Source organism: Archocentrus centrarchus, chromosome 13 (genome assembly GCF_007364275.1).
Source record: "Archocentrus centrarchus isolate MPI-CPG fArcCen1 chromosome 13, fArcCen1, whole genome shotgun sequence".
In the NCBI taxonomy this organism is placed as follows: Eukaryota; Metazoa; Chordata; class Actinopteri; order Cichliformes; family Cichlidae; genus Archocentrus; species Archocentrus centrarchus.
In genome coordinates, this window is record NC_044358.1 from 24,771,225 (window position 1) to 24,798,804 (window position 27,580).

General features: G+C 41.1%; 2 protein-coding genes across 3 annotated transcripts in view; both read left to right on the top strand.

Moving 5' to 3' along the window:
• Window positions 1-14,687, top strand: part of ppp1r37 (protein phosphatase 1, regulatory subunit 37) — a 52,733-nt gene extending 38,046 nt beyond the window's left edge. Inside the window, exons 8-13 of the mRNA XM_030743907.1 lie at window positions 2,234-2,346; window positions 3,957-4,098; window positions 4,192-4,358; window positions 6,585-8,223; window positions 8,334-8,411; window positions 10,835-14,687. Coding sequence (XP_030599767.1) covers window positions 2,234-2,346; window positions 3,957-4,098; window positions 4,192-4,358; window positions 6,585-8,223; window positions 8,334-8,410 — 2,138 coding nt within the window. The 3' untranslated portion in view covers window position 8,411; window positions 10,835-14,687. The remainder of the gene's footprint in view (window positions 1-2,233; window positions 2,347-3,956; window positions 4,099-4,191; window positions 4,359-6,584; window positions 8,224-8,333; window positions 8,412-10,834) is intronic.
• A 2,404-nt stretch (window positions 14,688-17,091) lies between these two features.
• LOC115791053 (uncharacterized) lies at window positions 17,092-25,524 on the top strand. Of its 2 annotated transcripts, none has more exons than XM_030745140.1 (6): window positions 17,092-17,256; window positions 20,923-21,582; window positions 22,554-22,844; window positions 22,970-23,247; window positions 24,466-24,653; window positions 25,060-25,524. In XM_030745140.1, exons 2-6 carry the CDS (start codon window positions 20,925-20,927, stop codon window positions 25,358-25,360), a joined length of 1,716 nt encoding a protein of 571 aa, XP_030601000.1. In that variant the 5' UTR covers window positions 17,092-17,256; window positions 20,923-20,924; the 3' UTR covers window positions 25,361-25,524. The 2 variants fall into 2 exon arrangements, with proteins under 2 accessions (XP_030601000.1, XP_030600999.1); XM_030745139.1 differs by lacking the exon at window positions 17,092-17,256 and adding an exon at window positions 18,403-18,484.
• The last annotated feature ends 2,056 nt before the right edge of the window (window positions 25,525-27,580 follow it).

Genomic DNA, 27,580 nt, shown 5'->3' on the forward strand with positions numbered 1-27,580 from the left:
CAACTGTGGGTTTTAGCATGTCTTCTTGATGAACATAACTAGGTAGATTTAAACATTAACGCAGTTGAATATTTGTTTTTAGTTAAATTCAGATTCCTTGTGACAGATTGTTGTGCTGCTGTAATTGCTACATGTGTCATCATGAAAAACACAGAGGTGATCTTTAAGTACTTTTATTTTGCCTGTGAACAGATTGTCAACATGATAGCAGCATAACCACACATGTCATGAAACCTGACAGACGTGTGTAGCTTAGCTCAAAAGGAGGTATGAGTTCAAAGATGGGTGTGGTCTGACCCGTAAGTCCACGGCTTTTTCATTGCTTAAAATGGGCTTTTAAGGTGTGACTGTGCACCTAAGCGTGATTGGTTTGAATGTACACTGTTCAGAAAAATTAAAGGAACACTTTAGTCAGAGTATAACTTCAAGTCAGTTAAACTTTTAGGATATTGATCTGGTCGGTTAGGTAGCAGAGCGGGTTGTTAATCAGTTTCAGCTACTTTGCAATGAGATGACTCCCAAAATAGGAATGTTTTACAGGTGGAGGCCACTGACATTTGTTTCCTCCTCATCTTTTCTTACTGGTTTTTCACTGAGTTTGGATTTGGCTAGGGTCAGTGTCACTGCTGGTAGCATACCTGGACCCTACAGAGGTTGCAAGTAGACCAACCCATCAACAGGACTGGTATCTGCTCCTTTGTGCAAGGAGGAGCAGGATAAGCCCTACAAAATGACCTCCAGCAGGCCACTGGTGTGAATTTCTCTGACCAAACAATCAGAAACAGACTTCATGAGGGTGCCCCGAGGGCTGACGTCCTCTAATTGGCCTTGTGCTTGATGCCCGGCACAGTAAGCCAAACTTATTGAGAATACCATAGAATACCAGAATTGGCACATATACCCTTGGCGCCCTGTGCTTTTCACAGATGAAAACAGGTTCACCCTGAGCACGTCTCAGACGTGAAAGGAGCTGGAGAAACCCTGGAGAACATTGTGCTGCCTTTAACATCGTTCAGCATGACCAGTTTGGTTGTCAGTCTGTGGAGGCATATTAATGGAGAGAAGCACAGACTAGGCAAAGGCAGTCTGCCGTTAAGTATCAGGATGAAGTCCTTGGACCCACTGTCAGACCCTACGCTGGTGCAGTAGGTCCTGGGTTCCTCCTGGTGCACGATAATGTCTGGCCTCATGTGGCGAGATTATGCAGGCAGTTCCTGGAGGATGACGGACTTGATACCATTGACATGCCCCCCACGCTCACCTCACTTAAATCCAATAGAACACCTCTGGAACATTATGTTTCGGTCCATCTGACGCTGCCAGGTTGTACCTCAGATTGTCCAGGAGCTCAGTGATGCCCTGGTTCAGATCTGGGAGGACATCCCCCAGCACACCATTTGTCATCTCATTATAAGCACATGGGAGCCATACAAACCGCTGTGCATCATTTTAAATTGCTGCTATGAAATGCCACATCTTTTTTTTTTTTTTTTTTCTTTTCACTTTGAATTTAGGGGTGTCTTTGAATTCAGCCTGGTTAAATGAAACTCAACTTAAAGAAACTGTAAAAATATATTACAATCTTCGTGATTTTACTTTTGGGAAAGGACAAAAGCTCCTTAGTGGCTGTCAAAATTTATCTTACGCAGGGAAAACCTTGCTGTGAAAGCAAAGTGAAAGGTTTATGGTCTTGACACTGCTGAGCACACGGAGTGACTGCAGGACCTTAAAAAAGTATTTAAAATATTTTAGTCACAGGACCACAGTAATTTCCAGCACACAGTAATGTTATTTTTAACCCTCTACACATTTAGGTCACACGATGCTACTGCATCCTTAAGGGTGTGATATTTTTGGAAAAGGGAGCACTGAATCACAGTTAGTGCACATAGTGATCAATGATTAAGTCTACTGTGATAAGTGGACAGATATTAGCTGAACAACTAAAGGTAAAACATTGCTAATCATAACTTAACCGTATTTTTTCCTTTGGGGTGTGACAAGTTTACTCTTAGATTTCATTTAAAGTGGCATTAAAAAGGTTTTATATCTGAAATGTATTTTCTTTATCTCTAGACACTGATACAGCACAGGGATATTATTTTGAGTTTAACAGTTTAATAATATTGCAAAACATTTCTCACTGCACTTTCTTCATCACCATTTTTGTTTTCTACACTTGTCTTAAATATGCTCACCACAACTCGGTTTGTGTTTGTCGCTGTCTTCGCAGGTCTGGCCTATGTGTGTGAAGGCCTGAAAGAACAGAGAAAAGGCCTTGTCACCTTGGTGCTATGGAACAACCAGCTCACGCACAATGGCATGGGCTACCTTGCTGCTGCACTGGTATACACACACACACACACACTCATTGTGTCAATGAAGCCAGTCTGCAAACACATTTATCAAGGTTTTTAAGAGTTTATGGGTACAGAAATGCACTTGGAGACATAATTAAAACATTTTTCTTGTTTGAGAAATGATCAAAATAGACACGTGCTGTTTGTTATATTTAATTTTTCTTCATGTCCTGCACCCAGGCCTCAGCTTACTTCCACATGTGCACATTTTAATTCTACCTCAGTCACTGGGTACAACTATAATTTAATTATTTTAACAGATTTTACGCATAAAGCATGTCGCCTTTACTGGAATACTGGTGAGTCACATCCAGCACCTTGCTTGAAGTAGCAGTAGTGAGGCAGGGAGGGATCCAGTTTTTCCTCAGGTTGCACAGACTGCATTTCACACCCCTTAATGTCTGGGCAAATAAGGCTGAGAACTTTGTGTTTATTGTCACGTAGGCATTCATATTTGCATATCCTCTGGGAAAGTGCTATTCGCTTCCATCAGTTGTATAGTTGGTGGATCCAGTGTGCTGTGTAAACACATGCTATGACGTCTGATTTGACTGGGCATTTCTGTGTAAACTTGTCATTAATACACCTGACATTTTGTGTTGTCGTATCTCACTAACTGAATAATGTGAGCTCATGTTGTGGTTGTGCCAATTCCAACCATTTATCCTGGAATAAATTCATAGCAGTTTGTTACAGATAATTTGTTGCTGAAGTCTTTGAGTGATTGAATGTCAGAATCTCGCAGTTTTTCTTTCCTTTCATCATTTTATTGTTATTACTCAAATATTTGAATTAGACTCTGCTGAGTAATTACATTTTCCGTCTTGTCAGTATTAAAAAAAAAACAAACCCCCCCCCCAAAAACAACCACACAAACAAAAAAAAAAAACAGATGATTGTGTGAAGCTACTGCAACACATTTGTTGATCTCACTGTTTCCAGTTTATTGATGATATTTAATGAGATTTGTTTAATTTTGTTGACTTGGTGTAATTATGTTCATTATGGGCTGGGTAGTCAAGATTCAGTGTTTCTCATTTATGACACATTTTTAACCCATAATTTAGCTTTTGAATTTCACTTTAATGGCCAGTTCCCATCATTCAATACATGAAAGCTTCTGCAGCTAGTGAGACGTTTCCTATTGGACCCACGTAATTGGCAAAATCAAGGATTCATCCTCTCTCTAAGTGAGGTTGAATGTTAATGGTTTTTAGTGTGGATGTGTCTTTAATGTGGGGGTGGGGGGGATTGGCAGCTTGTGTCACGTGGCGCTTTTTGAGTTCAGAAAAAGAGGATATAAGGACATCTTATTGGAGACAAGTGCTATTTTTAGAGAGGGTAGAGTGCAGCTCTGTTATAATCCCCTTCTACCTGATGAGCGCAGGCAGATTCATGTGATTGAAAAAAAGGTCAAACTTTATTTGGTTATTAAATCCTGAATAAAGTACAATGTTGATTAATTTTTTATTTTTTTTTTTTTTTTTAATTACAGTAGATCTTCAAAGCTTATTCCTGTGCTGTTAAACAGCAAAACAATGTGAATTTGTGAGTCATTCTTAATTTCACTTCTAATTTGAATATTGTTTCTGTCAGCCATGCACACAGAGTCTGGAGACTCTGAACCTCGGCCATAATTCGGTGGGTAACGAAGGAGTCCACAAGCTGAAAGATGGGCTGATCGCCAACCGCTCTGTGCTCAGGCTGGGCCTTGCTTCCACCAAGCTGTCATGTGAAGGTGGGAATTAGTATATCTGTGCCTCAGCTGTAGTTTCTTGTCTTTGAGTTTGGCATTTCTGACTGCGCTCCTCGCTGGTGGTGTATGCTGTAGGAGCTGTAGCTGTGGCTGAATTCATTGCTGAGAGCCCCAGACTGCTGCGCCTGGACCTTCGAGAGAATGAGATTAAAACAGGTGGCCTCATGGCCCTGTCACTTGCCCTGAAGGTTAACACCTCCCTGCTGCGTCTCGACCTTGACCGGGAGCCCAAGAAAGAAACTGTGAGTACACGAATAAGGCATGGGGAAGGGGGACTGGGTAAAGGAAAGAGAAGGGGGAATGTAGTCCAAATATTTCTGCAGCATTATCTCATGTTGGCTGTGTGCAAATATGTTTGTTGGCATGCACAAATGGAGCAGTCCTAAATTCTTCTTCTGATTTCTTCTCTACAACAACTTTAGTATAAATATTATGAAGCCATGCAAAGTGCTGCCTCCACAATACTACATTTTTCTGAGTTAAAGTCCCTCAAAATACAATGTGGTGGGTTGAAATTTGGTGCTTCAAAAGGACAGGGGATGACATTATCAGGGCTGAAAAACACATTTAAGCTCTGTTAAAAACTGCAACCCATACACCCACGCCTGGTTTTGGCAAAAAAAAAAAAAAGAAAATGTGATTCTGACCAGTCAGGTGTCAACTTTTTTCATCTTTGATTGGTGTGTGTGTGTGTATATATATATATGTATATGTATATGTATATATATATATATATATATATATGTTATATCATATATATAGGTATATATCTCTCTCTATCTCTATTATCTCTCTCTCTGCTCTCTATCTCTCTATCTCTCTCTGTGTGTCTCTCTCTGTGTGTCTCTCTCTTGTGTGTCCTCTCTCCTCTCTCTCTCTATCTGTGTCTCTCTCTCTGTGTCTCTCTCTTGTGCTCTCTCTGTGTCTCTCTCTCTGTGTATCTCTCTCTGTGTCTCTCTCCTCTCTGTCTCTCTCTCTTGTGTCTCTCTCTCTATATCTCTCTCTCTCTCTCCATTCTCTCCGTGCGTGCGGTGAGGGTCGTGCTGGTGAGGCCCTCCGTCCTCCCCTCCTTTTCCACCCCTCTCTCTTTTCCCCTTTGCATTGGCCCCGTTTGTTTTGTTTCACCTTCACCGCGTCTGCGCCCCCCTTTTCGCTCCGGTGTTGGTCTTCCTTTAATTATTATCTTCTGCTTCGATTGAAAGTCCAGTTTAGAAAATTCTTTCAGTTGAGTTATGTAATCTTCCATGTTGAACATAAGGCCAAGCAACAGGAAGAACTAACTGGCCTTGCTAACTGTTTATGGTAGCTTGCCACCGAGGAGTCGTAGAGTCCCTGGGATCACCAGCGCCCCCTACCATGAGGCACGAGAACTGCGTGCCTCACCTAGTGTCTCTTCGCAGCAGTTTCATGATCGCTCAACACAAGAATGCATTACACACACATACAGTTGTTAATGAAAAAAACAACAAAAAAAAACTGTGCATTATATACACCAGCTAAAATATAGAAATTTAGTTCATATAGTAAAAGTGTTAGAACATTTTAATAGCCACATGCAAAGGGAAAGTAATCCGGTCTCACTGCATAGCATGCCAGCACAGTTAGTAGTCATTGGCAATGACTATACTGAGCCGCACCACGGATTGCGCAATCCGTGGTGCGGCTCGCCGGGCTGGTGCCTCACCGTTCGTCTCTTAGTATTTGACCGGCAAATGCGAAAATTCAGCGATTTTGAAAAAAACTAATCTAAAAATGGTGTAGTTAAATGGAAAAGAATCTTTAAAATACAAATCACTGAATGAATATAACCATTTAATTTATTTTTTAATTTTATATTTCCACGATGACAGGTGAGGCCGTGCCTCACCTGCTCCCCTGACTGCACGTCACTGATATATATATATATATATATATATATATATATATATATATATATATATATATATATATCTTCCAATGAGGAGACCAGACCCTGCAACAGTTTAGCTTTGCTTTTCTTGTTGTATGGTGCCAACGACCTCTACTGTTGTCGAAAAACTATAAAAACAAATCAGTGATCCACACTGATATTATGATATGATATGAGCACTGCTTTGACCACACTGAATTTTTCAAGCCAGTTTGACATACTCCCTCAGGGCATCTGTTAAGTACTCGACAGGGGAACAAATCTCAGTTGTTAATTGATTGTCAACAAAAGCACAATATTCGTTTTTTATTTTAATGAAATCATCTGTCTTATTGCTAAAGAGTTATGTCTTCACAAGAAGCTTGATGTGGAGTGCTGCTGCCTGAGTAGAGAAGGCCGAGGGAGTTTGATTTTGTTTAAATCTTTGGATTAAATTTGTTATAGTATTCACAATACTTGTTTGTACAAAGGAAGGGATGAAGGAAATAAAGTCCCGTTGACAGTGTTTCTTTTGCATGTTAGAAATGTGGTGTTTTGTTTTTTGTTTGTTGTCTCTCAGGTGAAGAGCTTCATTGAAACGCAGCGTGCCCTGCTGGCTGAGATCCAGAATGGCTGCAAGAGGAATTTCATCCTTGCTAAAGAAAAGGAGGAGAACGAGCAGAAGATGAGGCAGTCAACCTCCATGGCTGAAATTGCCACAGAAGATGGGACCGGGGAAGATGAAGAGGAGGAGCAAGAATCAGCGTCAGAGCAGAGCAGGAACACAGAGGATGAAACAGCAGAAAATGCAGTGCAGACAGGCAGCGAGTCAGGAGCGAGCTCCGACTCGAATGTTCCTCAAACAAACATGGAGTCTGATTCTGACACTGAGGATGAGGAGGAAAGTGAGGTAGTAACAAAGTCTTCTCCCGCTTCAAACTCCTCCACTCTTTCAAACCAGACCGCTCATCAAACCCTAACAGGGGTTGCACACTCCCAACTCAGTGCCTCACGTACATCCTCAGCTTCATCTTCTGGAGGGCCAAGTGTAATTTCGGTCACCGTCACAGAATCTGCAGCTCCTCCGGGTACACCTCCATCTCCTGGGCGCTGCATATCTGTCTCAAGCCCTGGGAGGGGTCATAAGATTTTCATGGTAACTCGGGTAGAGAGCCCCCCTGAGCAGCAGCAGCAGCTCCAGATAAGTGTACCTGCTGTTCCCAGCCAGTCTAAAGAGCCCTCAAAGACTCCTGTAGACATGACACAGCAGACACAGCCCCCACGCGTATCTCAAACACCTACACAAACACAACTGACACAGGAGGGCATGAAGGAGAACTCACCTGCTCTATCGACAGACTGTAAAATGACAGAGCAGAGTCCTGTAGCACTAAATACTACACAAACCCACAAACTACAGTCAGAGTCTACAACTGAAGCCACAGAAGCCACGGCACATCCAAGTCTACAGTCACCTTTAAATTCCTCATCAGTGCAGGTAACAGAGAGCCCTAAAAGCCCCCAACCTGATCCTACTTGTGTAGAAGGAAACAAAAAGAAAGAGGAGGAGGAGCGATGTCCCGTAGGAGATGATAGGCAAGTGATGGACCAAGAGTGTAAACAGTCAGATGAACTGAATCCGCCCCAGACTAGCTTACCTCCACAGCAGGAACTGTTAACATCTGCACTGGAACAGCTACAGAATGACCTAGTCTCTGCATCAGAGGAGACCCACCCACCACACCAAACACAAGAGACACTTCTACAGAAAGAGAATCAGGAAGTGGCGGTCAGCTTACTAGAAAATGAAAAACCCAGTTTAGCAGAGACAGAACAGCCAAACCAAGAGGAACCATTACCAAAGCAGCAAACAGAGGCACATGAACAGGAAATGGAGTCTTTCCTCTCTGTCCACACTGATCGGCAGGCACCAGCTGTCATTGAGGGTGGGGCACAGGAGTCAAATCCTCAAGCAGGAGATGTAACACAGAGTCCCAACCCTGCCCCATCTTGGCCTGAAGCTGTCGCTGAAATTAATCCACCAGTCGAAGAGGAGGAATCGGCTGATGAAAGCTCTGCAGATGAGGGAGAGAGTTTTGCTGAGGCTCTGGAGGGGGAGGCGGTCGGTTGTTCTCTGCCCAATGGCCTGAAACCTGAGTTCTCCCTCCATCTTCTCGACACTGAAAGCCCCAAGCCTGGCAGCTGTGTGATGGAGCACGGTGAGAATGTGTGAACACTGATGTGATGTTTTTTTTTAAATAAGGTCACATTCACTAGGTTTTGGTTGTAGAAAGCTTGTTTAAAAGTGTCTTATGTGTCACTCGTGTAGTGAGTGTCAGCTGTGGATCAGACCTGGAGGAGCTGCTGCTAGAAGCCAGTTTGGAGACTGGGAAAGGCTCACCGTGAGGTATAGATTCATCATCATGCTGTTACTCTGCTGTAAAGTTTGAAGCAGGGACTACAACTTTAAGAATGAACAACTTCAAGACTTATTCCTGTTTGCATATTAGTGAATTCAAGGAGTTTTTATCATTTGAGCAATACAAACCATTTCTTCTGCTTATAAGTGAAATGCTGTCAATCCTTAAACAAATTTACAAATTCCTTTTTGACACAAATGTCCTAATCAGCAAATACACATGATTAAGGAAGCAGAGGAGTTTTTTTTTGTTTTGTTTTCTTTGATGAAGAAATATTGACGTTTCCAGTTTTGTATTTTTGTTGTGGGTGTCTGCTAGCCTTGTAAGAGCCCCTCATGTCAGCCTCTGTCTGAACAAGTTGTTTTACCTCCTAAAGAGCCTAGTCAGTTCTGATCGGCCGTCTTTCAAAACTGCCCTTCAGGAGACTTCATTCAGCTCTGGAGGCTACAAAACAAAGAATGCTAGTTGGATTTCTTTTTTTTCCAACTTCTTGTTTTCATTCAACAACTTGTCAGCTATTCATATACTTATGGATTTGTTTGAGCCGTATTCTCCTCTAAAATATGTGAATGCTGAAGGCCAACCATCCAGTGAGCAGCCTTTGCAGCAAAGGCTACAGAATGTGCCTCTGCAGACAATCTGTCAGTACAATGGGGGAGTGGATGCAGCATTTTGATGAACCTTTTGATTTGTAGGTAGCACTTCCACAGCACATTCGCCTTCTGGTAGAAGAATGGTATATAAATGGCAGAAAATTACAAAAGGCCTGATATGCCCCCTGAAATAACTGCTTTTTCTATCTCTGGAATTCTAATATTTCACTCTACAGTTTCATTTTTAGCAGCTTACAACACAGTAAAGAGAGCAAGTGTGCAGATAATATTCAGATACATGAAAAAAGTGTGGCAAAGAAGATTTTTTTTTTTTTAATTACAGTTTTCATTTTGAGTCAGTGTTTGACAACTTTGGTCACTTAAAACAGTGAAGTCATTGAAATCAGGTGCATCTGGTGACTGAGCCTTAGCCTGTGGGGCCTGGCCGCCCAAGACATCCTCCTATAGGCCCATCACCTGCTGGAGGTGTTGTAGGGGTCTTGGAGAGGGGCTGGACTCTGTTCGATTTTGGAGTTGCCTTCAATGAGAGGTAGTGAGGTGGGCATACTTGTATCCCCTTGGCTTGCTGCCTGTACATCACCTTTGGACAAGAGGGTTGCTTCCCTGTGCCTTCAGGCTGGTGAACAGGTCCTAACTGTTGTCTGCGCTTACACGCCAAATGACAGTTCAGGGTACCCAGCCTCCTTGGAGTTGCTGGGCGAGGTGATGAGGGTGCTCCATTCGGTGACTCAGTCATCCTACTGAAAGACTTCAATGCTCGCGTGGCAAATGACAGTGATACCTAGAGGGGCAAGGTTGGTAGGAATAGACTCCCTGATGTTAAGCCAGGTGTTTTGCTATTGGACTTCTGTGCAAACCACAGTTTGTCAATAACAAATACCATGTTTGAACATAAGGATTTCCATAAGTGCACATGGAACCAGGGCACCCTAGGTCGCAGGTTGATCAGTTTTGTAATCATGTCATCCAATCTGTGGCCGTATATTCTGGATACTCGGGTAAAGAGAGAAGCTGAGCTGTCAACTGATCACCACCTGGTGGTGAGTTGGATCAGGTGGTGGGGGGGATGCTGGACAGACCTGGTGCACCTAAACATATAGTGACGGTGTGCTGGAAATGCCTGGTAGAGGCCCCAGTCCGCGAGATCTTCAACTCCCTCCTCCGGCAAAACATTGACAGCCATTCCAAGGGAGGCTGAGGACATGGCTGAATGGATCATGTTCCGCACCTCCATTGTTGAGGCTGCTGCACAGAGCTGCAGCTGCAATACTACAGAAATATTGTAAAGGCTGCAGACACCAGTATGGGCACAGATTGGTGCAGCCAAAGACTTTTCTGTCAGGTGATCTGTCACCTGACATGACTTAACAGGTCATGAAATGGTGCTGAAATTTCTTTCTTTTTTTAAATTTCCCTACATACTTGTTGCCACGTGTGCATCATGCACTACAGGCTTTCAGAGACTTGCCTAATCGAGATACATGTAAGAACACAAATGTCGGATGTAGTCGGATCAGACATTAGCCTGCCAGCTCCCAAGTAATGAGTGTGTGATGATGGATTGTGCTGATGTGCGAAGACAAGTGCCCGCTACATTCATTTATGGTAGGGATTAGGCCTCAAGTATGCTGCGTCTTGCACACACTATCCAGGCATCTCCCTCTCCTAAACCACACGGAGTATATTTTGTAGTGCAAATGCATCTGAAGTGGACCATTTTCTGTGTTTGCTGCATGTGAGAAAAGATAACTGAAAGTTCATGTGTCAATATAGCTTTTTATCTTCTGCTTCCACAGGGACTATCAGGACAGGTCAAAACAACATAAGTTGTCTGGCTCTGCTACAATGTCTCCTACAATGTTTTTGTCATAACCACCAACACAGCATTTCCATAAAGGACAGAAGACCCAGTGTTACACACTCAGCTCGATACAGGAAAATGCAAACAAATCATGGAAAAGACTGAAAGGACAAAATTTGCCTGTGGAGCTCAGCTGTGACATAAGGAACCCTCTACATCCACACTACACCAACCACTGAAACACATGCATATGCACAATGAATATGCGAAAAGGGGGGAAAGAGTAATAAAGTTCACCCTGTTGTCACTACATTTTGTCAGTCCACAATCTTTACACAGAAGTGAGATGGGGGTGGACAAAGGAGAGAGGATGAAACACTAACCAAAGATGGACCTTTCTCACAGCCCCTTGCGCTCTTCTCCACCAAGAAAAAATAACTAGTAATTTAAAAGGTTTTTTTTGTAACATACAAACACAAAGACAACAACAGTGATGATGTGAAGTGACAAAATAACAGTGGCAGACCCTGCTGATCAGACCTGCTGGCTTTAAACACTTGAGGGTGGAGTAGGTCGCTATTAAAGGTTTTTATATCCAAGGAAGCTGAAGGCGTTAATGTATCTGTTTAAGTGTCAACATTTTGTGCGTGTCTCCCACTCTCTCCTCTAAACTCTAAGGGACATCTGTCAAAGTGACCTCTCCTCTTTGTTTTCTCTTCCTCCGCTCACTTTGGCCCCTCAGGAATCCGCGTCCCCACCTCTGGCCAGACCTTTCAGATCTGACGTGGAGGAGCTGCAACCATCTCCCGCTTGCTTCTGCTACAATAAAACTGCTTTTTAGAGGTCACTGAGTCTGTAATTTGTTCCCCGCTAAAAAGAAAACAGAACTTCAGTGAATGTCAGAAATTCAGCTTTTAGTAGATTTATTTAGAGGGAAGAAAAGCAGTTTTTCCTTGATTCTCTGCAGCTCAGTGATTGCTTCATTCAATTGGTCTTTTGTTGTGTTTAGGTGTAAAGAAAAGCAGCCTGGTCTCAGTCGTCATCTCCCCTCTCCTTTCGTCCTGTCCTTCAGTCTTCCACTGGTACTTGTGGTGCCATCTCTCCCCTCTGCTCTCGCTGCACATTCATGTTGCCTTCAATCTCACTACTTCAGATTAATTTTTTTTTTTTTTTCAGGGGTGGGGGTGGTAAGAGTTTGTTGTTTGGCTGCTTTGAGAAATCAGTTACTTCATATTTATTTTATGAGCCTTTTGATTTATTTCCCCCCTTTTTTCTTCTTCACCCACCCCTTATTTTACTTTTCCTTTCATGTTTAGGGGTTGCTTTAAGGTTTTTGATGTATATATCATACTACACTAGAGGATATATCTAGTTTTGTGTTTTTGAGAGGGGAGAGGGTCTAATTATAATCTGAGGAAAGGTAAATAAGATTGAATGATTAGAAACAGCCAGGGTGCAGTAATGAAACAAGAAAGGAGCAGGCACAAGTAATCATATTTTAAAGCTGCGCTGTGTGAAGCTGTGGCCACAAGGGGGCAGTGCTGGTTGTTTTCCCACAGGCCTAAACAAGCCCGCAGTCTGAACAGCATCATCTATTGATGCCTGTGCAAGTCCAACCCCAGTCCTTTGTTTTTCAGAGCAAGGCAGTTAAATGGGTTTCTCTGCTTTGATGTTTCCTCCCTGATGCAGATACAAGAAGGTGCACACGGAGCAGCATTCAACCCTCCTGCTCTTCTCCACCCAGCAGATAGTTTGCTCCCACTGTTTGTAATGCTTTAATTTTTAGAATTTTTTTAAGAGAATAATTTGTTAACTTAATTGAACTGTGCTGGTAATCACAAAGATATGTATGGCGAAAATTTGTTCCTCAAATAAATGCATGTAATAACTAATAATATGACTGAATGTATGTTTCAATGGAGAATGCTCCATTTTGGGGCTTCAAATGTCTGAATGCTGCACATGAATGCATGAATGACAGGATTCCCAATAATGTAATAACAGACTAGACTCTATGTTGTAGTACTGGTAATTAAAATGGTAAAAAGTGGAGTGGGCAAAATCAAAAATGATTACAACTGCTCTAAAAGCATCACAAAATGTGTTATTGCTGTTTTGGTTTTTTTGCCCCCTCCTAACCCCCCAGCACTGCTGAGCGGCTCCTCACAGGCACTTTAAACCAATGCGCGTTACTAATAATGATGCTATGTGAAGGTAAGGAGCTGTATTATTATTTATTTTTGCATTTTGAAGGTCTTGTGTTTCGTTAAGTTTAATCAGTTTCTTTCAATTTGCATCCACAGACTTTTCAAGCTTGTCACAAAAACAGCAGACCATAGCAAACGTGGTGAGAAAAGATTCCCACGTTTCAATTTCACGAGTACAGAGGATTTAAAATACTGTGTGATTAAATGCAACAACATATCCATTACATATGCATATATTACTACTGTTGGACAGTGGTGGTTTGACTGATGTGACATGATGAGAGTATTTGGTTGGTTTCAGGGCCTTCAATATCATCACCTGTCTTAAGAAAAGAAGACATGTTGACTCCATTTACAAAACAAGCAAAAGATCCCCAGTTCAATCCCTGGCATTTAAAAATAATCTGCCAAATCAAATGTGGAGCTTCCTGAAAAAGGAAGAAGCTAAAAGTAGCATTTTACAATAACTTCAAGAAGACATAAAGTGATGGTTCTGATAGTATGTCCACATGGTAATTATTCAGTTTGCTAAAGGTTTCTCTTATTTTGTGGATAATGAACCTGCTGGCATGTGCCAGTTGGTTCTAGGGATACGTTTGATTTATCATCTGAATGAAGTTTCATGGCAAGCTGATAAAAGCTGGGGAGTGACTGATAGAAACAAACATCCCATTTCTCTACAGCAGAGTTTCACAGCCTATAAGTTAAAACTGGGCTTTAAAAAAAAAGAAAATCGTGCTTTTTCTGTTACTTAAAATCCTTGTTTCTTTCTCATCCTGTCCTGTGGTTATTTATGTTTTATGCCGTTAAAAGTAAGTATAAAATAAAAATGAGTCATGGGGTCATTACTAGAACACGACAAAGATACAGGCACTCTGATTCCAGGAGAAACTATTCCTTCTCCTGAAATTATTCCCTTGTGTGAACCGCCTCACCCCTCTCCCCCACTGACACATCACAAGGGGGGGAAGGAGGAGGTTCTCCTGGAGTGAGGGTGTGGATAACGATGGGAGCTCTGCTCTAATCCACCCCGCCCAACGATACAAGGATTGTGAGAAAGCCTGAAGTCATTGGGGCCACTTGTTAGGATTTTAAAGTGGTGAAAGTCCCAAATAGATGGAGCATAGTGATGGTTTTCTAATTAATGATCTTATCCCTGAAATGCTAAAGGAAATGCAAGAAATGGCTGATCTTTGCATTTCAGCTGAATCATTTTTGTGTTTTATAATAGTACAATAGTAATACAAATTATTAATACAAAAGCTAGTGTTGCATGGCCACAGTGTTTAGAGGCCAGACACGATAAAACTACTTGATTATTTCAAAAGAGAAGAATCTTTTATTTTATCTCCAGCCCCCCAAATTTGGGAGCCACTGTCTTTATTCAGTCTTTATTCTTCTCCTGCAATCGCTGTTTGTGTGTTTCGAGCAAAACGTTGTGAGCGAATCGTTTTTGAATACTGCCATCAGTCTTAAGCTGGCACAAAACATCCTACGACGACACACCCAAACCCGGCCCACCGTGAGTTCAGTGTGATCGTGTTCTGTGTGGGTTTTGTTCAGTTTGGACTCTGCTGGGACACAAACTGTGTGACACTGTCGCTGCACAGAGTTTTGGTTTTATTGCAGCTGTGGGAAAAATTCTGGTTGAAATAAAACATTTCCTAATGTTCTGCTGGCTTCCTGCTTTCTCTTCTTCAGTGACTTATCATATGGCTAGAAAAAAAAAAAAAACACCCAAGGCTTGGTGCTCGCCGCTTTGGTATGAAGCATGTGATTGTGCACCTCAGGGTGAATGGCTGAAGAATCCATCAGAGTGAAGTTTTATTGAATCAGTCCACAGATGTTTAATATCCTCAGCAAGGAGCCCACAGCAAGGACCAGGACCAGGTGTGTGGTTTGATAAATAAATGGACATAGACTGCATTTTGTTTGAATGAAGAAAGATTCAAAGGAAATTACTTTTCACTGGCACACTGTGATGCAGAATTAAACAGGTAAATTTTGGCGAGAGCTGGTTCACCCTGAGCACATGTGACAGACGTGAAAGGGTCTGGAGAAGCCGTGGAGAACGTAATGCTGCCTGTAACATTGTTCAGCATGACCATTTTCATAGAAAATATTTTTTATACTTTGAATTTGTATTATATTGGGTGATTACCTACACCCCTCTAAAAACTTCACTGTGGTCTTAAAAGTTTATTTTTCATAAATAAATAACGCAATGTATACTGATAATTATGCCACATACATTCATTTTTTTAAATGTGTTTTAGCAAGCTTCTTGTTTTTAGCCAGCAGCTATAGTTTGTCATGAGCTGATTCCAAAGTGAAAACTTAACTGAAACCAGCTGAACTGTATCTAATATTAAAAGACTTTAATGTTCCAAGTTAAAATGTTTCAGTTGTTATTAAGAAAATGTGGTAAAATATTTAGCGATTACATGTTTGCTCTGCACAGGCTGAAATGTGCATACTTTGTCAAAAATCCAAGGTTTCAGGGGTCATCACTGGATTTTTAGTAGGATGGGGGTCCGAGAGCCAGTCAGGGGAGCCAAAAGGAAATCACAGTATTTGATCAGAAACACGTGGAGTGCAGAAAATTGGTTTAGAAAACTTTGTGCAGCCATGTGCCCTCATACAGACATATTGTGTGAAAAGTACCACCACATGCTCCTGAGCAGATTGCAAACCACTGATGTCATCACAACCTGTTAATATGAGATAGTTGATGAGTGGGACGCTAACCCTCATTACCCATGAATAAAAACAGTACTGAAGAGTCAGTTTAACATGCAAAGCTACTCCAGCGCAGTCCCAGAATTAAAGTATAGAGGTGGTAGAAATGAGAATGTCAAACTTTGTGGCTGCTAACCACGCTGCAAGGCATTTGGCTCCCTCTTTCTGTGTGGCGACAGCGACAAGTGATCGAAATGCTTCCTTCCTGGGTCTTTCCTTGGGCTTAGCCGCGCCTCAGGAATGTGCTGGCATGCTGGTGAAACAGTAGGGATTTATCTGTGGTGTCAACCCCTATCTGGCCTGTTGATCCACAGTCCAGTGGACTGAAACAACCCCCTTCATGCTGACACTAAGGAGCAGGGGCCGATGGGACTGCAGCGTCATTGTGGGATCATGAGAGGGAGACTGAGGGGGTGCAGCACATCCACAGAGCTCGCGAGTACTAATGAACACAAAAACAGGGAGAATTTAAAAGGATACTTGATAATTATTGGGAGTACACTAAAGTGCTCACTTTCTTAGTGAGATTACAAAACTCTTCTGTGTGATCTGAACATTGTTTGACTTGTTTACCCCACCGCCTGTGGACCAAAAGGATGAGGAATCCAAATAGTAGCCCACCAAAACTGATCTCCTGGCGAAAAATATTTTCCACCCCCCAGTAATGGGCTCTAGGTAGTATGTAGACATACAGCCATCAGGCATTTTAATTCTCATTCAAATAGCAGATGAACTATGAATTTCCCTCTGGGCTCAATAAACTTATTCTTATATATAATAAATAAAAGAACATGTGAATCCCAATAAACGTGAGGCTTATGCCTCCTTTGACAACTCTACCAAGAAATAAACAAATAATCAATATACATTCTGCAAATATTTCCTGACAGCCAACCTGAATTAATATTTTATTACTGATAGGTGTCAGAGAGTGTGTACAGATTATTGATTTGTTTTATTTCTAATTATAAGAAAGTGTTAAGCAGCCTGATCTTCCCACTATAATCAGACAAGTCAGGTGAAGGCATCAAGCCCACCAGTAATGGATCTATAATATTTACTGGACCCCAAATGCTTTAAAAGGGCTAGAAGAGCTAAGCAGGTGTTGCCTTATGATGGCATTATGTAATCCTGACAACACAATGGGAGGTTTAGTTAGTGCAAATTAGCTTCACTTGATCTGCTTGGATGGTATCTGAAGTATGGGTGGGTGGGCTATGTGAATGTATTTTCTCCCACCAACGAGCTGAAGAGGGAATGAAAACAGGGATAACCCCGGAGAGGACGATCACACCCACACCCTCCCCTGCTCACATGACTGTGATTAGAGCAGAGGAGGAGTGTGGTGGGACAGAGAGAGCGAGAGATGGTGAGCACCATGAATGACACATTTCAGGTTCTGGTGCACAGATCACATCCAGGAATCCAACTTGCCTTTTATTGCTGGCTGCGGGACGTCCACTGTTTCAGGGTAAATAAACTTAAGAATATGTTTGTTGTTTTTGTGGAAGTTAAGGTTGGAAAAGTAAAACTGTTCCAATATAGAAAAGTCTTAAAGCCTTTAATTCAAAGTTTTAGTTAAATAGAAGAAAGGCTTCAAATGAGTAAAAGTAAAAGCACTCACAAGGTGCTTTGTTTCATGTAAAATAGTGAACTCTACTTATTCATCAGTGAGAGAAGTCATGAGTGCATCAGACGGCACAGAGGCACGCGGTGAATTGTGTGGACTGACACAGCTGACATCCTGATCTTGAGTGTAACAGATGATCCAAACACAAAGTGTGTTCAGGACAAGGACAAAACTTAAGATGATTGAAAAAAGATTAAAAGCTGAAAATTATGATCTTCAGCTTTTAATTATGAAAAGTTCATTTTTGTTAAATGCTAGAATTACCAGCTTATGATTGTAACGCTCCTGCGATGGATGGTGAGCTGTCCAGGATGTAGTCTGCCTCTTACCCTACGATAGCTGCTCCAGCTATCACAGGGCCTGAACTGGATCAGTGGTTAAGCACATGGCTGGTTTTTAATATTTTGTATATTTTTTTCTTTCTGAATTTCACAGTTTCCTCCATTTTTCCATAGATTTTGGATCAGTAACACATCTCACCATTGGATGGATGGATAATTGCCTATAGTCTGGGGTGAAAGTAAGCCGGTACTGTCCGGTACTGCGTACCACTAAAAGATTCTGCGCCGGTACTGCTTACCGGCAAGAGTTGGTGCGGCTGTCTGCTGTAAAATCGTCATTCATAACCAGTCACGTCCGTACTTTGAGTCACAATAGATCCGCTAGCAATAAGCAGTCTAAAATATGACTTAATCAATTAACAAAGAGCTTTTTTTTTTTTTCCTCATTTCAAATTGTTTCTGAACTGTTCGTGCTATGCCAGAGCCTTGAGTCTCTAGCTTCTCTCCCCTCAGACATGGAGAGTTACGTCCCGTAAGTGGGACGGCTGTAGTGCATTTTATATAGCAGGCTAGACCCTCCTATTTTGATTGACAGCTCATCCGGCCAATCATGTAACTGGCTGCACCAAAATCAACCGAAAAGCTATGTGACGCCCCGTGGTTATTATTGGCTCTGGAAAACCCATTTCTTAAAATGATTGGCCGAATGAAGTGTCAATCACAATGGGAGGGTCTAGCCTGCCATATAAAATGCACTACATACCGGACAGGACGCGGCCAGTTAAAAGGTAACGACATGGGTTTTGTAGAGCCAATAATTTTTTTCAGGTGATTTTGGTTCGGCCAGTTAACAGGTTAAAACGTTCATCGCTACGCTTAATGTCGGTGTGCTTGTTATAAAATATCCCATTTAAAAGCAAAGAGAGATTCATTAATTGTGTTTCATGTTATTCTGCTCAAGTTCAACAACACAGCACAGCTTAAAAACACTGCTTATGACCGGAGATTTCATTTTCGCTACATGAGACCGCATTCACCTCCAAAACAGTGGTAGCCAAGGGGACTGAGGTTTGAGAGAGTTTGGTGGTTATTTCTTTCCAGAAGTTTTGTATTGGTGGACAGAGCCAGAATGCGTGGAGGTGGTCATCAGTTGTGCTAGTGTACAGTGTGTGCAAACATCTCAAAACAAAACAAAACAAAAAAATATATTCCACATTGTCAACTGATTCTAATATCTGCCTTATCCAGGCAGGCAGTAGTACACACACACATATTATATATATGTATGTATTAGGAGTGGGACTTTAACGCGTTAATTTCGATTAATTAATTATGGGGAAATTAACGCGTTAAAAATTTTAACGCATTTTAATCGCACTTTGCACCGTGGAACGTTTCTCAGTGCGCGACTTCCCGGCATACAGATTATATCGACGCACAATGTCCAAATTAGGGGCCGCATCCTGCGAAGGACCCGGCCCACGTCTTTCGCAGCCCACGAACACCACAAAGGCCGGAAGTGAGCAGCTAGCCTTCATATCAGCGTCACCTCTGCGTAGCTCATGTCGCCTAGCAACCGTGAGTGCGAAGCACAGCTGTGTAAAAGCAGCTGTTAAACCGAGAACAAACTTTTTCTCCTTTTTGTGGTTTAATTTTAAGTCTTTAATTCAAAATAAGCTGTTAAAACAAGCGTAACACATTTCAACATCAAGGAATACAGCTGAGAGAATGATTAATTTCCAACTATAACAAGTGAGACATTAATGTTGAATAAAACTATCCAGTTATGATGCTTAACTTTAATTTCAGGAGTTTGCTTATCACAGGAGCACTTCCACCCTTCATTGGTCTGTGTAGTAGACTGGTGGGAAAACAAACAAAATTTTGATGTTTAAGCTTATGTATATTGATTCATTCATCAACTAAACTTAAATTAATATTTATCATGTTAAATATTGAAATGCGATTAAAATGCGATTAATTTCGATTAATTAATTACAAAGCTTGTAATTAATTCGATTAATTTTTTTAATCGAGTCCCACCCCTAGTATGTATATATATGTGTGTGTATGTTTTGCCATAGTACCGGCAAGAATTTAAAACTACTTTCACCCCTGCATATAGTCATGTTAAAAAGAAAGTTTTCAGAAGAAAAGAAAGAGAAGAGAGGTACACCTTATGATTCAGTACCTTTAGCAGCAATGACTTGAAATTGTCATTTTCTATATGAGGTCATCAGTCTCACATTGTTATGGAGGAATTTTGGCCCATTCTTCTTTAATAAGTTGCTTCAGTTCAGTGAGGCTTGTGGGCATTTGTTTAAGCACGGCTCTCTTAAGGTCCCACCACAGCATTTCAATCAGATTGAAGTCTGGACTTTGACTGGGCCATTGCAGCACTTTGATTCTTCTTTTTCAACATTTAGCTGTAGATCGGCTGCTTTGGATCATTGTCCTGTTGCACGATCCAGTTTCAGCCGAGCTTTAGCTGTTGGACAGATGGCCTTACATTTGACTCTTTGGTATACAGAGGCATTTATGTTCAACCCAAGGTGTCCAGCTCTTGTGGCTGCAAACCAAACACAGTGCTGTACATCATGGTCAAACATCTCTGCTTTGGTGTCATCTGTTCCAGAAGTCTTGTCCCTGCAGAGTCTGAGATGTAGCTCTTGGGGTTTTTTGCAGTTTCTCTCAGCCTTGCATGGTCTGTCTTTGGGCTAAATCTGCTGGGACAACCACTCCTGGGAAGATTGTAGCATTGTCTTAACACACCGAAATACTCCAGACCAGCAAACTGCAAAAACTTCTGCTTTTATAGAGGTGGTCACACTTGCTGATGATTAGTTAATCAAGTGCATTTGATTATCAGCACCGGGGTGCTACTTAACCTCCTAATTCCTTCATTAAGGGTGTAAAATTTTCACAGTGCTGCATGGCGTTCCTATGAAAGCTTTCTTTTCACATCACTGTACCTTCGCCACACAGATTGAGCTATAAATTGTCATCACTTGGTTATTTTATCTTATGCCATAACATATGAATTCTTGACTTAAAGCAAAAAAAAAAAATTGTTTTGTGGGGCCACCTTTGACCACCAAATTCTAATCAGCTTTCCAAGTGGACACTTGTGCCACGTGTAACCCTGAGATCTCACACTCACAAAAACACAATGCCTCAGTGTGAACAGATTCTCTGTGTTTGAATGTGTCTGTATTCTTAATTGCAGGTATGAGGGTGTTAAACTGGTGCATGCTGGGAGTGACCATTCTGCTGCTGATGTGCGAGGTCGCCATCAGTCAGCTGTGCAAGTCCCTCATCACCCTCGTAGATGGTTTCCACACGCTTTTCATCCTCATGCACTTGGCCCTTCCTCTTCCTCTTCCTCAGAATGCGAGCACAATTAAAGCATCGCCCTCCTCTTTGGAGCCCTCTGCATCGCCTCCAGCTGCTTCCTCATCTTTAGCTGCACTTCCCGCCTCTCTGTCTGCAGAGTCCTCCATTGAACCTCTGGCTGGTACCCAGAGAATCAGTACTCAACCTAATCATGAGAAACCTTCACTGATCAACACTCATCAACACTTCTCCCCAAAGATCTCCCCTGCAGCTTTGAACTGTGGTCTGTCCTACCCCAACAGCAGGGTTCAGGTTGTGAGGGTTTTCATTTCCACCCTCCTGCTGGCCTCCCTGTGTATCTCGTACTTCATGGAAATCATCCACTTTTTCCTGGAGCCACACCCAGTGCATCAACCCCAGCTAGCTGTGGTGGTTGGAGCAGTCTGCACACTCTATAAGATGCTGGTATTTGGGCTGAGTCTGCAGCATAAGGAGACCAGGTTTGGCAGGCAGCAAAGAGAGAGTGAATCTTCCCTACCAGTGAATCAAAAAGGTAACATATGCAAAAAGTCACGGAAGAAGAGCAAAAAAATGGAGGTTGTGGGAAGATTATTGTTTTGCCTTCACACGACTGCCTGGCTTATTGCACGATCACATAAATCCTGCATTCAAAGCTTCAAACTGCACAACAAATTGAGACCTGTTATTTTAATCAGGCTTGTCTGTGTCTTAATTTGTCATATATATTACACTCACATATACGTACATATCAAACATGGCTAAAATTTCAAATAATGAGATCGGTACGCAATAGAGGGTGACTGGCTCAGTTCACAGTTAACAAAATATACTAAATGGTGCCCCTTACAAATGACACAGTAGTAGACAACACATTTCACTGTACTTCAACATTTTAAACTCTAATGGCCAATAAGATATGTTGGTGCAATGTTGGTTGCGAGGATTTATTCATTATGGAGAGTGTTGCATTTGTAACAGCTTGATAGGGCTGTCCCAGTTGCTGATTTTCTGTATATGATTATCAAGGTCAAAGGAATTCACAATAATGACTGCTATTGTGTTGGTGAAAAAGCAATATCAACCCATCCCTGATCCCCAAAATACTTTTCAAATTTCAACTAGAACTTCTTAACTTTGATTATTGTGTGTTTTTTTACTTTATATTTTGGCTGAAAGTCAGTAAAGAGACTGTAACTGTAATTGTACAAAAAACCCCAATCAATAAATCAATATTTTATTTTTAAATATCAGTTATACTTAATAATCATATATCGTGATACCCTTTCATACATATTATTTTATTTTCATTATAATTTTATTTTAAATACTCCAAACATTTAAATCCTGCTGCACACATCAAAACTCTTATTTTCAGAAATATGTTCAAGAAAACCAGAGGTGTAATGGATCAACAGGCCTGAGCAGGTGTTACTTCAATGTAGCTGTAAGGAAGATCAAACGATGTCCATGTTTGCTTTTCATTCCTGTGTTCCACTCCCACAGTCTTGGCTGATGAGCAATCCATAGGCCAAGAGGAATTCAAAGACGTGAGCCCATCGCAAGTCGAGTCTGCTATGGACAATGTGCTCCACAGTGGGGCTCTTGTCCTCTGCAATCCGGTAACCTCCAGCATCCCTGACACTGACTCCAAAAGCCCACTTCAACAGCCAGAAGTCCACCTGCATGAATGTAAAGTGGTGAACAGTGCTGAGGGTGTGAAGCCTTGGAAGTGTGAGAGTGATATCAGAGACTTCATAGAGAGCCCTGAACACAACACCAGCACGGGACATCGTGGTAAGAGTTCAGTTCTTTAGCCTGTCCACTTTTTTTCTGGTCATTGTCCTGTGTGTGTTCTCGCTGTGCCCGAACAACAGCAAGTTTTCCAAAGATTATTTTGTGCGTTTTTTGTCCCATTTCAGAGAGTCAAAATGTATCTAAAACCTCTGCAGTCTGCAAGTCTTTACCACACACTGAGAGGCCTATTCCTAGCAGCCATTGGCCCATCAGCCTCCTGTCGTTGATCTTTGTCAGTCAGGGACTTTTTACGTCTCTTCTGGCCCTGATCCACAGTCTGGTGATGCTACTGATCCCCCCAGAGGTCCTCAACAGCTCTGGAGCCTGTAGCCTCCTGGTTTACCTGGATCCTGGCCTCTCTCTGCTGGCTGTCATTATGCTGATTGGCACTACTATGCCACAGGTCAGGCTCTGTGTGTTTATGTCATACTAAACTACCTTACCTTACCTATTGATCTGAGACATTCAGCTGAAGACCACATTTATAATTATCATCATTATCAAGCTTTTTAATAATTGCTGCATCCACACCATAGGCCTATACTATGAAGTGAGTTCAGCACAACCACAGCATCTTTCCATTATGTGGATTTACTTACCCTAACATCAGCAATGAGCTGGTTATCAACTCACTAAGATAACTCATGGTTCCTTCCACCCATTCACATAAAAGAGGGGTAGTGTTGGCAGCATCTGACCAATCACAGACAGGGATAAGTGTACTGGCAACAGAGCAGCTGATTTTACAAAGGAAAGTTAAAGTATATTATGGGAAAAATACGACGTGGTTAAACACATAATACATACTGAAAGCAATACAGCTACTGCAGACAAATCAGCAGTGTGAGTGTGTGAGAGGAAAAGCAGTATACAGAGAATCTGGTGGATTATAATCAAATATTTTATTAAATCAATGTGCAAAGGACCATTTTCAGATGTAGCCCCAGTGGTGTTTGCTGGTCTGAGAGCAAATAAAGAATAAATATGAAAATAGAATTCAAATGCCAGCATAGTAAATTTGATATAAGGTCAGGAAGTACAAATCAGTACTCTGTTCTAGGATCAGATATTCATTATAGAACAACAAAGCTGTTGTAAAATTGTTTGCAGCCATCAGGGAAAATAAATAAATAAAGGAATAAAGTTGCATCCACTACCCTCCATGCTGAGGTCTGATTGAGCTTCCAAAAATGGTGATTGTTGATGTTTGCGTGCATTTTTTAAATGTGTCATATTCCCATCTATGCTGGTAGATAGGGTGCACTCGACAGGATTTTGAAGGGTTTATATATAAAATTAAAGCAACAGTCAATGTTTGCATTTTTTTTTTTATGTCTAATAAACTTATTTATATTGGTAATTAGTCTGTGGTCAACAGGATTTAGAAAGGCTCACATATGAAATAAAGAAAGGATCTTTTTTGCAGGTATCCTTATGAAACTACATCATTGCACCTACTCTGTGTTCTGCATTATAATCAATCCAGTTTTTTCTAGTTAAAATATATTGATTTTGGACTCTTTGACAAAAATCGATTGCAGCTTTTTCCTTGTGACAGTAATATTCTTTCAGCCTGCTTTCTAGTACAGGCCTCTGTGCTCACCGTTTCTTCACTCTGTAGTTGTACAGGTATGGGCTTCTGTTACATCAGGCCACACCACCACACATTTGTGTGTCTGATCTCGGACGGAGGATTGCAAGTGTGCCTGGAGTGCAGGCTGTGCACGATCTCCACATCTGGCAGTTAACTGAATCACTTCTTGTGGCCTCTGTTCATGTGCACTGCTACGCAGGATTTCCAGCACACAGGTGAGGCAGTGGTGTTTCTAAGAGTCAGTGGTTAGTAATTTGTTCTGAATGTATTTAAAGAGGAGCTGTTATGCTCATTTCCAACAGCATGCTGTTATTCTTGAATTTCACTCTAATAGCATTGCATTATCCATAATTTATATAAATTTATCTTATATCAGGCCTTGCTACAGCCCCTCAACAAACCCACTGACACATGTTGTGCGGGGCCCGATATGAAATAAATAAGGATTATTTTGAATTGTGCATAGTGCAAAGCAGTAGAGTCTAAGAATAATAACAGTGGTCAAAATGAGCACAATAGGTTCACTTAAATGTCACTACTGGCTGGTTATCATAAATATGATCTTTCTAAATTAAAAAATGGGACATTTTGTTAATACTGAATCATTTCATATATATCCAGGTGTGCTGAAGTGATGTCAGGAGTCACTAACGTTCTGCAGAGTGTAGGAGTGAGCTGTTGCACTGTTCAGCCAGAGTTTGATTCCTCCTTAGTTAGTGAGGGTGGAGCGTCCCCTGTTATCCACAGAGAGGACCCTTCACCGCCTCCTCGACTGGCCTGCAGTCTCTCCTGTGGAAAGGCCTGTGCCAGGAGTATGTGCTGTTCTCCTCCAGATGAGGAGAGCTGGGGCCTCCTGGCGCCACCAAGTGGAGAAACAAAGGAAGAGCCTCAGACTTTGGTCATTGAAAACACCTTCCTCTGACCCTAAACAAAGAATCCTGAATAATCTCCTTCAATAGTATTGTGGTGCTACTCCAAGACATTTTATGCAATATCAAACAAAATTCTGTGATCAGTTAGTTTTTTTTCTCTTTGTTTTTAATCCGGTGTGTTGCTTCATTTGTACCTGGAACGTCTGTTATTGCTTCCAAGTTTTAAAATAAAAGAAATCCTCATTGTAATCTGTGCCTGTTTTATTTTAAGATCCTATAAACATTAATGATCTCACACTGGGAAACTGAGGAGTCATATGTAATAAAATATGATGCACTGCTCTACATTGTTCAATCCAAAATGACATGAATACCTCGTTAAAGTACAACTTAAACTTGAATATTTCCAGTAATATGATGGTATACTAAAGGCCTTTCAGCAAAATGAGAATGTATTTTAAATACTTATTTTATATGCAAAAACTTTGCTTGTAATGGTCCTATACTTACTTCATTAGCAAGTGAATTTACTGAGACACACCAAATATAATTGCACTATTATAAGTTATAACTTATTCTGAAAAGATAGATTTGGACTTTTACAGATGTTTTTCACTATAATTCCATGATGTGTATAAACTGAACTAAATGAAAATATGTTACAATGCTGTAAATATTAGATTATTTAAAATAAGCTCAATGAGAATTCTAACTGTGCCTGTAGAATCTGATTTCCATCATCTCATCAATACGTTTTATGTATTTGTTATATTTAATATTTTATCTATAATCTGAATGTCATCTGCTACCGTCACACAGCAAAATAGATGTCTGTTTTGGATTGTGACGTAATTGTGGTTATGTAGCTCTGTCGTGTGTCTCCGCCTTTATATTTTCAGGCAGCCAATCAAAACGCGTCTGTTTTGCATAGCAGCGCACAGACCCGATGACATGTCTTTTCTTATGCGATTAACTCACAGAAATATGAATAAAACATCCAGCATGCGGGCGATACTTGTGTTTATCACCTATCTTTGCTAAATGCAAGTCAAAGACAGTCATTTTGTGCGACACCGTGAGTTAGATAAATGTCGGCCATATGAGGTATTTATACACGTAGAGCGCAACATTTGAAATGCCCGGATGATCCTCGGTGGTCCGGGGTGCAGGCTTCAAACCTGTAGCTGCTTAGCGGCAGAGTGGTTCAATTCCACCTTTCGGGCGTCTAAACGTGAAAGGCAAGGTTTGAATTACCAACTAAGTGAACAGATACATGTTTTGCATGAAATTGTCGTACGGTATCTTCTGCTGTTAGGAGCTACTTCATGTGAAGTTTTGTCATTGCTCTCCAAAATAAAAGCCTGACAACTACAACATAAAAGACTTCACTTTCTCTTATTATTATTATTACTAGGGTACGGCAATTTAATTCTTTATTGCAGTATTTGATCATTGCACTCTTAAAGCAAGAGCTGCCGAACTCATTAAGATTTCACTCTTTCCTGAACAACAGCTCTCCTCCTTTTGTTGGCATGAACGGACCTGTCAGGACATCCGATCTCACACACATTTCTGTATCAAACCATCTTCCTGCTGTTTGTTAGTTTTATAGTGTACGTAGTATTCATCAATGCCGTTTGCACTACTTTCTATCTATCTCTCTATCTATTGGAAAAAAAAATACTGACAGTACAGGTTACAATGCTGCAGCTGATCAACTACAATGCCAAAATATTGGTTATATATACTCACAACTTAACAGAAAACCTAGTCAAATATTTTCACATAGCATGTTTTATTTTAAGTAAACTCACTATGCTTTACAGAGTGCTTTCAACAAAATAAACAAAGTACAATAAGATAAAATTCCTGCTACGGAGACATTGTTGTCTCTTTTCATTTGATATATAATTTTTTAATGAAGTCTTTCAGTGTCTGATAATTTCAGTACGTTTATCGTAAAGTTTCTGTACATTTAATTTAAAAAAAATGAACGAAAAGGATTGCAACACTCTTATTCAATTCTCAGAAAACTTCCACCAAACATTGAGCAAAACAGTCCTTATTATCAAAGGAAGTTTTTGGAGCAAAAAAGCAGAAAAAATATATAAGCTTGCACATTTATATATACTGATAATATTTGTTTGGTTTAATCTAATCTAAAGTTGATTTTTATTCCATAAGCAGCGCTTTTCTGCCTGTGGATGTACATCCGGTTTAGCCGGAAAAACAGAATGAGTGACATCTTTCTCAGCCAATCACATGCGACA

Bases quoted from the DNA above. Each gene is read 5' to 3' on its own strand.
- LOC115791053 (XM_030745139.1), top strand. From the start codon at position 18,403: ATGAAGTGTCAATCACAATGGGAGGGTCTAGCCTGCCATATAAAATGC. The intron at 22,845-22,969 runs GTAAGAGTTCAG...GTCCCATTTCAG, and splicing joins CACCAGCACGGGACATCGTG to AGAGTCAAAATGTATCTAAA. The intron at 24,654-25,059 runs GTGAGGCAGTGG...ATATATATCCAG, and splicing joins GCAGGATTTCCAGCACACAG to GTGTGCTGAAGTGATGTCAG.